At 37.5% G+C, this 11,045-nt stretch overlaps 1 protein-coding gene across 1 annotated transcript in view; it reads left to right on the forward strand.

The window, feature by feature from the left end:
• The window catches only part of LOC110441586 (acyl-CoA dehydrogenase family member 9, mitochondrial-like), a gene marked incomplete at its 3' end in the record, with an annotated part of 28,247 nt that overhangs the window by 15,267 nt on the left and 1,935 nt on the right, over positions 1-11,045 (forward strand). The window contains 8 exon segments of the mRNA XM_021484777.1: positions 987-1,087; positions 2,002-2,149; positions 3,598-3,700; positions 4,675-4,748; positions 5,367-5,442; positions 8,299-8,369; positions 9,986-10,105; positions 10,199-10,330. Of these exon segments, the coding sequence (XP_021340452.1) occupies positions 987-1,087; positions 2,002-2,149; positions 3,598-3,700; positions 4,675-4,748; positions 5,367-5,442; positions 8,299-8,369; positions 9,986-10,105; positions 10,199-10,330 (825 nt within the window).

Below are 11,045 nucleotides of genomic sequence, written 5' to 3' on the forward strand. Positions count from 1 at the left end.
CCATACTTATAGCATATTATAGTGTCAGTGGCATATCCCCTATACAATCTCCCATACTTATAGCATATTATAGTGTCAGTGGCATATCCCCTATACAATCTTCCATACTTATAGCATATTATAGTGTCAGTGGCATATCTCCTAGACAATCTCCCATACTTATAGCATATTATAGTGTCAGTGGCATATCTCCTATACAATCTTCCATACTTATAGCATATTATAGTGTCGCTGGCATATCTCCTATACAACTTCACCGAAATTTAGCATGATGGTATGTCTTGGGATTGCACAGTTTTCCATAGCAACAGTTTGTCACTTTGACTAATATTTTGACTTTTCACCCATACCATTGAAACAGCTTGTCCATTGTTTTGTTTTGCTTAAAATGAACTTATCAAATTTAGTATACACACAAGTACATCCAAAAATGTGATCATCTACATAACAACAGTATATAATGTATACATTCAAAAGTGTGATTATCTCCCTTATACCAAGACATACATATATTACTTCAAAAGTGTGATTATCTCCCTTATACCAAGACATACATATATTACTTTCAAAAGTGTGATTATCTCCCTAAAACCAGTTTATTTTATACAATGTACAACCAAAAGTGTGATTATTTCCATATATATTGTTTACATCCAAAATAGGATTGTATCTCTCACACAAGTATGTTGTGGAAGTGAAATAAGGATTATATCTTTTCCATCAATTCATATATATCCAAAAAAATGTAAATATCCAAAGATGTGAGTTTTACCTTAACACCAGTTTGTTGTGTTACCTGCCCTACATTAGAATACACCCAATTTTGTGATTACCTCCCTTACACCAGTATACTGTATACATAGAAAATTTGATTTTCTACTCTATACTAGAATACATCCAAATATGTGATTTCCTACTCTATACTAGAATACTTGCAAATATGTGATTACCTCCCTAACACCCTGTATATTCTTGCTTCTTATCAGGGTATACTGATTGCTGGAAATGACGAACAGAAGGAGAAATACCTTCCCAAGCTGGCCACAGGAGAACACGTCGCTGCCTTCTGTCTCACTGAACCCTCCAGGTAACTGCTTAATGAAGCAAAAGATCATTTGGATAGCAAAAAATGGTGTTAATCCATATTGTGTCCTTAAATTTAATAACATTACAACATTTGTTGTAACTGTAGAACCCGTTGAAAAGGAAAAGTTTATAAATTAATGTTAGTTAAATTACACCCGACGTAAAGTGCCTGTGATTTACAGTCACCAAACAACTTCTAAATAACCAAAAGGTCGATACATGTAGTAATGAACATTGAAAGTTGCTAGTTGGAAAGTGCTTTTAAGTTTGTTCAAATAAATAACTTGATCCACTTTCAAGGTCATAGAATCTATTTGGTTAAAATCTTCAAACTACTTCTGTCTAAAGATCAATGAAGGGGTGGTCGGGTGGTGTAGTGGATAGTGCGCTTGCCTTTCACAAAGGCGGACGTGGTTCAATTCCCTGATTGTTCGTGAAAGGGTATTGGGACACCTGCCTGACCATGTGGGTTTTCTCTGGGGACTCTGGTTTCCTCCCACTCTAAGACCCCCAGTGCTCTAACATCTGGGCCAACAAAAGTGATTACTATAAGTGGAAATAATTTGTAACTGTTGTAAAATAAATAAAGTGTATATTTAAAGATCAATTAGGTCAACAGAGATGGTATTTGGCCCACAGCTTATTGATGTGCAGAGATGGTATTTGGCCCACAGCCTGTTGACGTGTAGAGATGTCCGATATTTACATGACTCGTCCTGTTGTTACAATCCGCAGCACTCGGTTATTGAAGGATGGTGTATGAAAATAACTTTTAAAGCTCACAAAACTCATCGATCTTCAGAGAAGTTTTTTTAAGATTTTAACCGAATTGATTCTTTGACCTTGAATGTGGGTTAAAGTCATTTATTTGAACAAATCTCAATCTGAAAGGTAACAAAATTATTTTGGTTTAAGTGGAAGTGATGCAGCATCAATTCAAACTAAGGCCACTCTTTCTGAGGATGGAAAAACGTTTTACCTCAATGGTGGGAAGATTTGGATCTCCAACGGAGGCATCGCAGAAATCTTCACTGTGTTTGCCAAAACAGAAGTGGAAAAGGATGTGAGTAAATGTTGACTGTATTGTATCTAATGGATGTGAGTAAATGTTAACTGTATTGTATATAATGGATGTGAGTAAATGTTGACTGTATTGTATCTAATGGATGTGAGTATATGTTGACTGTATTGTATCTAATTGATGTGAGTTAATGTTAACTGTATTGTATCTAATGGATGTGAGTAAATGTTGACTGTTTTGTATCTAATGGATGTGAGTATATTTTGACTGTATTGTATCTAATTGATGTGAGTATATGTTGACTGTATTGTATCTAATGGATGTGAGTATATGTTAACTGTATTGTAACTAATGGATGTGATGAGTATATGTTGACTGTATTGTATCTAATGGATGTGAGTATATGTTGACTGTATTGTATCTAATGGATGTGAGTATATGTTAACTGTATTGTATCTAATGGATGTGAGTATATGTTAACTGTATTGTATCTAATGGATGTGAGTATATGTTAACTATATATCTAATGGATGTGAGTATATGTTAACTATATATCTAACGGATGTGAGTATATGTTAACTGTATTGTATCTAATGGATGTGAGTAAATGTTAGCTGTTTTGTATCTAATGGTAGTGAGTATATGTTGACTGTATTGTCATTACCTTGATGTCCTGACTCACCAACTGTATAGTACTTTGATGTCCTGACTCACCAACTGTATAGTACCTTTTTGTCCTGACTCACCAACTGTATAGTACCTTGATGTCCTGACTCACCAACTGTATAGTACCTTGATGTCCTGACTCACCAACTATACAGTACATTGATGTCCTGACTCACCAACTGTACAGTACCTTGATGTCCTGACTCACCAACTGTATAGTACCTTGATGTCCTGACTCACCAACTGTATAGTACCTTGATGTCCTGACTCACCAACTGTATAGTACCTCGATGTCCTGACCCACCAACTGTATAGTACCCTGATGTCCTGACCATCCCTATTTCATTGTACAACATGCAGAGCTTTGCAATATAGGTGTAATAGAGTTTATTATTTTCATTGCCTCTGCTATGAACTCAAGACCGCCGGTTTACAAGTCTGATGATATATTGAATGAGCATAAAAGAAATTCTCCTTAGCCGAGTCGGTTGGAAGCAGGTTTTATGAGGAATACACAAGTTTTACTGTATGTTTGTAAAACAGTTCTCATGATCTTGAGGCCCTGTGGTTGAGCTTGTGTGACATCACAGTAATCTATAATATGGGTTGTGTTGTTTTCCTAAGGGGCAGAAAGTTGATAAAGTTCTCACTATGTTGAGGCCCTGTGGTTGAGCTTGTCTGACATTACAGTAATCTATAATATGGGTTGTGTTGTTTTCCTAAGGGGGAGAAAGTTGATACAGTTCTCACTATGTTGAGGCCCTGTGGTTGAGTTTGTCTGACATTACAGTAATCTATAATATGGGTTGTGTTGTTTTTCTTAGGGGGAGAAAGTTGATAAAGTAACAGCCTTTATTGTTGAGAGAAGTTTCGGTGGTGTAACCAGCGGCAAGCCGGAAGACAAGCTAGGCATCCGAGGATCCAACAGTGAGTACATTGACATAACACCTGTAGTAAACGTGTTTATCATCTAACTACCATGTCATCAGTGTCAGAACTATAGCTAGGCATCCTAGGATCCAACAGTGAGTACATTGACATAACACCTGTAGTAAACGTGTTTATCACCTAACTACCATGTCATCAGTGTCAGAACTATAGCTAGGCATCCGAGGATCCAACAGTGAGTACATTGACATAACACCTGTAGTAAACGTGTTTATCACCTAACTACCATGTCATCAGTGTCAGAACTATAGCTAGGCATCCTAGGATCCAACAGTGAGTACATTGACATAACACCTGTAGTAAACGTGTTTATCACCTAACTACCATGTCATCAGTATCAGAACTGTAGCTAGGCATCCTAGGATCCAACAGTGAGTACATTGACATAACACCTGTAGTAAACGTGTTTACACCTAACTACCATGTCATCAGTGTCAGAACCGTAGCTGTAAATGTCTTAGACCCAAAGACGGTTTTGGTTATAGTTTTCAGTGCGAGGAAAACATGTATTTTTCACTAATATTTGCATTAGTTCTTGTTAATGTCATAAAACAGTCTCGAATTCATTTTCATTTTGTCCTTCAAAATGGAGTCTTCTAGAGTTGTTAGACTCAATCTTGTGAAATTATCATCCATTAATTTAAAGATTCTGTATATAGAATTAGATAAGTTAAGGGAATAGTTTTATATATACACAGTTTTATAGAATAAAAACATTTTTTTCAGATCGTCCGCTAGGCCTTTCTGCCTTCTAGGGCTTCTTCAGACAGATTCACAGTTTTATATATACATTGTTCACAGTGAAATTTTTCCGAAGTATGATATAATCTGTCATTGATATGTCTCCTCTGTGTTGGAGATATTGTACCAAACAGCACTGTAGTTTATGATGTATAATTCCGCTACTTCTTAGACAAGAAAAGTCCATTATATTATGGTATTTATGCTTGTAGCGTGTGAGGTGCACTTTGATAACACACCTGTTCCAGTAGAGAATGTCCTCGGAGAGGTCGGCCAGGGATTCAAGGTAAGAAACACATTGTGCCAAGTCTTTCCATTTCTTACTTGAAAATATTAACAATCTGTCCTTAAAATTAAATTAAAAACTTGTTTTAATTGAATTAGCAACTGAAAATAAAAGATAAAATCTGTGTAAATTTTAATTTCTTATTTCTTTTTTGTCGAATTGTGAAAATTTAAACAAAAATAACCCGTTATACGTTACCTCAAACAAGTTGGAGTTTCAGGGTGTCAAGGTCACCATTACAATTCATACAATTTTTTTGTCACTCTAGCAAATTTCTGACTTTTTCTGAATAAGTTTTGCTGTTTACATGTGGATTTAGACAGATACAATGACATTGTCACAGAATGCTGTTGCTAGAGTGATTCATAACTAGGTGGTGTTGACCAGTAGTATGCTGATGGGTCTCTAGCAGACTTTGTATGAGGGTGCTCGTATGGTTTGTGATTCTTTGTTAGATACAGAAACAAAAACCAAAGTAAAGTTAAAAGCAGTTCCATTACATTTTTCTAACTTAATTGAACCATAGACAGAAGGTGCTGATTTACCAATAGCATTATTACATTTAATCATGCAATCAACAAAACAATATAATTTTGTTATTTATTTTGTTCTACACAGGTTGCCATGAATATACTGAACAGTGGACGGTTCAGTATGGGAAGCTCAGGGGCTGGTATACTTTAAAAGTTGATAGGTACGTCACTGATACTATCATATGTTTATATTGGTGAACAGTGGACAGTTCAGTATGGGAAGCTCAGGGGCTGGTATACTTTATAAGTTGATAGGTACGTCACCGATACTATCATATGTTTATATTGTTGATAGGTACGTCACTGATATTATCATATATCTGTATTGGTGATGGTTCAGTCTTTCTTTATTTCTTGGTATTTCTTGGCCCTTGCTCCCCTTTTCCCTCCCCCAGTGCACAGTGATTATATTACAGAAGGCATTTCTTGGCCCTTGCTTCCCTTTTCCCTCCCCAAGTGCACAGTGATTTTATTACAGAAGGTATTTCTTGGCCCTTGCTCCCCTTTTCCCTCCCTCAGTGCATAGTGATTATATTACAGAAGGTATTTCTTGGCCCTTGCTTCCCTTTTCCCTGCCCCAGTGCACAGTGATTTTATTACAGAAGGTATTTCTGTGCCCTTTCTCCCCTTTTCCCTCCCCCAGTGCACAGGGATTATATTACAGAAGGGATTTCTTGGCCCTTGCTTCCGTTTTCCCTCCCCCAGTGCATAGTGATTATATTCCAGAAGGTATTTCTTGGCCCCTGCTCCCCTTTTCCCTCCCCCAGCGCACAGTGATTATATTACAGAAGTTATTTCTTGGCCCTTGCTTCTCTTTTCCCTCCCCCAGTGCACAGGGATTATATTACAGAAGGGATTTCTTGGCCCTTGCTTCCCTATTCCCTCCCCCAGTGCACAGTGATTTTATTACAGAAGGTATTTCTGTGCCCTTTCTCCCCTTTTCCCTCCCCAAGTGCACAGTGAGTTTATTACAGAAGGTATTTCTGTGCCCTTTCTCCCCTTTTCCCTCCCCAAGTCCACAGTGATTTTATTACAGAAGGTATTTCTGTGCCCTTTCTCCCCTTTTCCCTCCCCAAGTGCACAGTGAGTTTATTACAGAAGGTATTTCTTGGGACTTGCTCCCCTTTTCCCTCCCCCAGTGCACCGTGATTATATTTCAGAAGGTATTTCTTGGCCCCTGCTTCCCTTTTCCCTCCCCAAGCGCACAGTGATTTTATTACAGATGGCATTTCTTGGCCCTTGCTCCCCTTCTCCCTCCCCCAGTGCACAGCGATTTTACTACAGAAGGTATTTCTTGGCCCTAGCTTCCCTATTCCCTCCCCCAGTGCACAGCGATTTTACTACAGAAGGTATTTCTTGGCTCTTGCTCCCCTTTTCCCTCGCCAAGTGCACAGTGATTTTACTACAGTGCATAGTGATTATATTCCAGAAGGTATTTCTTGGCCCTAGCTTCCCTATTCCCTCCCCCAGTGCATAGTGATTTTATTACAGAAGGTATTTCTTGGCCCTTGCTCCCCTTTTCCCTCCCCAAGTGCACAGTGATTTTATTACAGATGGTATTTCTTGGCCCTTGCTTCCCTTTTCCCTCCCCCAGTGCACAGTGATTTTATTACAGAAGGTATTTCTTGGCCCTTGCTCCCCTTTTCCCTCCCCCAGTGCACAGTGATTTTATTACAGAAGGTATTTCTTGGCCCTTGCTCCCCTTTTCCCTCCCCCAGTGCACAGTGATTTTATTACAGAAGGTATTTCTTGGCCCTTGCTCCCCTTTTCCCTCCCCCAGTGCACAGTGATTATATTACAGAAGGTATTTCTTGGCCCTTGCTCCCCTTTTCCCTCCCCCAGTGCACAGTGATTTTATTACAGAAGGTATTTCTTGGCCCTTGCTCCCCTTTTCCCTCCCCCAGTGCACAGTGATTATATTACAGAAGGTATTTCTTGGCCCTTGCTCCCCTTTTCCCTCCCCCAGTGCACAGTGATTTTATTACAGAAGGTATTTCTTGGCCCTTGCTCCCCTTTTCCCTCCCCCAGTGCACAGTGATTATATTACAGAAGGTATTTCTTGGCCCTTGCTCCCCTTTTCCCTCCCCCAGTGCACAGTGATTTTATTACAGAAGGTATTTCTTGGCCCTTGCTCCCCTTTTCCCTCCCCCAGTGCACAGTGATTATATTACAGAAGGTATTTCTTGGCCCTTGCTCCCCTTTTCCCTCCCCCAGTGCACAGTGATTATATTACAGAAGGTATTTCTTGGCCCTTGCTCCCCTTTTCCCTCCCCCAGTGCACAGTGATTATATTACAGAAGGTATTTTGATGCTATTTTTAAACATATGTACCACTACTAACACCATTGTAATGTGCCAGTACATATCTTACAGACAACCATCTTAAGATCAAAACTGTTAATTGATGTCAATAGATTCAATCTCTTCAGTTAAAGTTTGCTTGTGAATATGAAACCATCATGCTGTACATACTGTTTTAAATGGTGTGTACTTCGAGTTCAAGGCCACAATCTGAGGTCAAAGGTCATACTTTTCAAATGGTGTGTTCTTCAAGGTCAAGGTCTCAATCTGATGTCAAGGGTCATAGTGTTTTTGTTTTCACTCCAAACTGAGGTTAATTTGACAAGTCTTGTTAGACATACATTTTATAGATCATAGATAGTTGATGAGTTTTTTGGTTAGTTGTATAGGGTTAAACATCCTATCAACAGCTAAGGTCATTTAAGGTCGTTAGATGTGAAGGACTATTTAGTGGAGATGTTTGAAGGAAATATATATATATAGAAGTACAATTATGTGTGTTATCACAAAGGAAAGTGAAGTTCTGCACTGAAGCTCAAAGATATAAATTGTTTCAAGGATAAGGTATGGTGACATGCTCATTATGTCCAGTGTGGGGTACTTTGCTTATTTAGCTGTAATAGATCTTTCACATTTCATTTCTTTTCATAGTAATAATACTAAGAAGGCAAATAGATTATTATTGTTCTTTGTGCAATTTTGATGATTTTTTTCAGGTATGACAGCAGAACATGCAATTAGCAGAAAGCAATTTGGGAAGCACCTGTCAGAATTCAAACTTATAAAGGTGAATCTTCTTATTTTTTTTTGTTACAACTAGAAAGCAGTAATATGTGTGAGGAACTGATGCCAATTTGTAGCCCACCATCATGAGATTATGGGCTATTCAAATCACCCTACATCCGTGGTCTATGGTCTGTCCGTCCGTCCCTCATTCCATTCGTCCTTAAACAATTCTTGTTAGCGCTATTTATCAGAAAGTACTGCAGGGATCTTTCTCAAATTAAACATGAAGGTTCCCCATGATCCCTAGTTATGCATATCGTTTTTTGGGACTGATCACAAAACCAAGATGGCCGACAGGTTCCTCATGGTCCCTAGTTACCCATTTCAAATTTTGGGGATGATTGGAAAAATCAAAGAAGGCCGGCTGGTGGCCCTATTGAACTTGGGAGTAAAGGTGTGTAAGCTCAAAAAGTGTTGGAAGAATCTTTCTCAAATTTCACATAAGGGTTCCTCTTGGTTCTCTAGATATATAGTTATGCATATTAAATTTTTGGACTGATCTGAAAACCAAGATGTGGACAGGCAGCCATCTTGTTACAGTTTAAGTTTGTTATCGCTATTTCTCAGAACTAACTGGAGGAATATTTCTCAGATTTGATATGTAGGTTCCCTTTGGTCCTGAGTTGTGCATGTTAACTTTAGAGGTTGATCAAAAGACTGATTAAGATGACAGACAGGCAAACTGATCAAACAGATAAGAGTAAAGAGGAGAAAAGATCAAACTGACATAGAACTAGATGGTACAATGGTGGGTGCCAATATCCCTCCGGGATCTCTTGTTTATGTGTTTAATAGTTGATTTCTGTTTTTGTGCATTGGAGCCAGAAATGTTGATATATTTGAAGACTTTAAAGTTTGTAGAACTTTAATAGAATTTTATGAAACAAAGTCTTTGTGCAGTGAATGATGTGTAGCATATGCTTTCACTTACTGTAAAGTTGGTAATATTAGCGGGGGATTTAATTTCGCTATACTCGCAGTCACCAAAGATCATGCAAAATTAAATACCCAGCAAATATTAATTACATGAATTACAATCTCTGTGAATATAAATTAAGAGACAGAAAAAGAAAAAAAAAATCATCCGTTTTCACAAAACACTCGTAGAATAAATCCAATCTCTGATCACAACAACCGCAAAATATTAGCCCCGAGAAATTAAACAACCATACAGTAGACGGCAAGTTATTAGCCCCGAGAAATTAAACAACCATATAGTAGACGGCAAAATATTAGACCCGAGAAATTAAACAACCATATAGTAGATGGCAAATTATTAGCCCCGAGAAATTAAACAACCATATAGTAGACGGCAAAATATTAGCCCCGAGAAATTAAACAACCATACAGTCGATGGCAAAATAGGTACCCAGTAATATTGACATGTAGATAGAAATTTCTTTCATGCTTTTGAAGACGAGCAGTATTGAATATGAAATTGTGTAAATTCTTAGCTGATATATTTCTGTGGAATGAGACCTATTAAGATGTTTCTATGAATCCCTTCAGGATATTTCTGTGGAATGAGACCTCCTATTAAGATGTTTCTATGAATCCCTTCAGGATATTTCTGTGGACTGAGACCTCCTATTAAGATGTTTCTATGAATCCCTTCAGGAAAAATTTGCCAAGATGGCTGTAACAACGTATGCCATGGAAAGTATGGCCTACTGGACGGCCGGCATCATTGACCAATATCAACAACCTGACTGCTCTCTGGAGGCTGCCATGGTCAAGGTAAGCATGCATTCTGCTCATAATAGTAACTTGACTTCACAAAGCTGTAGAATTACTGGATGTGTATTCTCTAAAAGATGTTTTGTGTTGTAGATTTTCAGCTCTGAGGGATGCTGGGTCTGTGTGAACGAGTGCTTACAAATCCTCGGGGGCCTTGGATACATGAAGGATTATCCGTATGAGCGATATCTTCGGGATGGACGAATTTTGATGATATTTGAGGTAGTTCTAATAGGCCGATCTAACTGAAAATCGGTCTAGGAATGATCAGCTCATGGTCCTGACAAACTTAAGTTAACGTTATACTTAACAATTTTCTACTCAAATTGGTACATATTTCAACAACAAAAATAAATACTGTAGGACTCAGGTGACCGTTAAGGCCCATGGGCCTCTTGTTTTATATCTAGTAGATTCTTGATGTATTTGTGGTAAATTTCCATCACAAAATTTGAGGTTAGTTTGCTAGATATTTTGTAGCATTGTTGAAGCAGTAATTATTATTTACTGAGGTATATACGTAGATAAAGGATTTATCAACCAGTCGACTTATGGTTGATTTTTAAAAGAAAAACTCCAAACTTTTAAGTTGAATTTAGTTTTTAAATTATTTCTATATAGTACACTAGTATTACTGTAAATATGTAGTGTTGAATTTAGTTTTAGAATTATTTCTGTATAGTACACTAGTATTACTGTAAATATATAGTGTTAAATTCAGTTTTTCTAATTATTTCTGTATAGTACACTAGTATTACTTTACTAGAAGTGTCGGATTATTTCTATATAGTACACTATTATTACTTTACTAGAAGTGTCGGATTATTTCTATAAAGTACACTAGTATTACTTTACTAGAAGTGTCAGATTATTTCTATATTGTACACTAGTATTACTTTACTAGAAGTGTTGGATTATTTCTATATAGTACACTAGTATT

This window comes from Mizuhopecten yessoensis, unplaced genomic scaffold, assembly GCF_002113885.1.
Source record: "Mizuhopecten yessoensis strain PY_sf001 unplaced genomic scaffold, ASM211388v2 scaffold716043, whole genome shotgun sequence".
In the NCBI taxonomy this organism is placed as follows: Eukaryota; Metazoa; Mollusca; class Bivalvia; order Pectinida; family Pectinidae; genus Mizuhopecten; species Mizuhopecten yessoensis.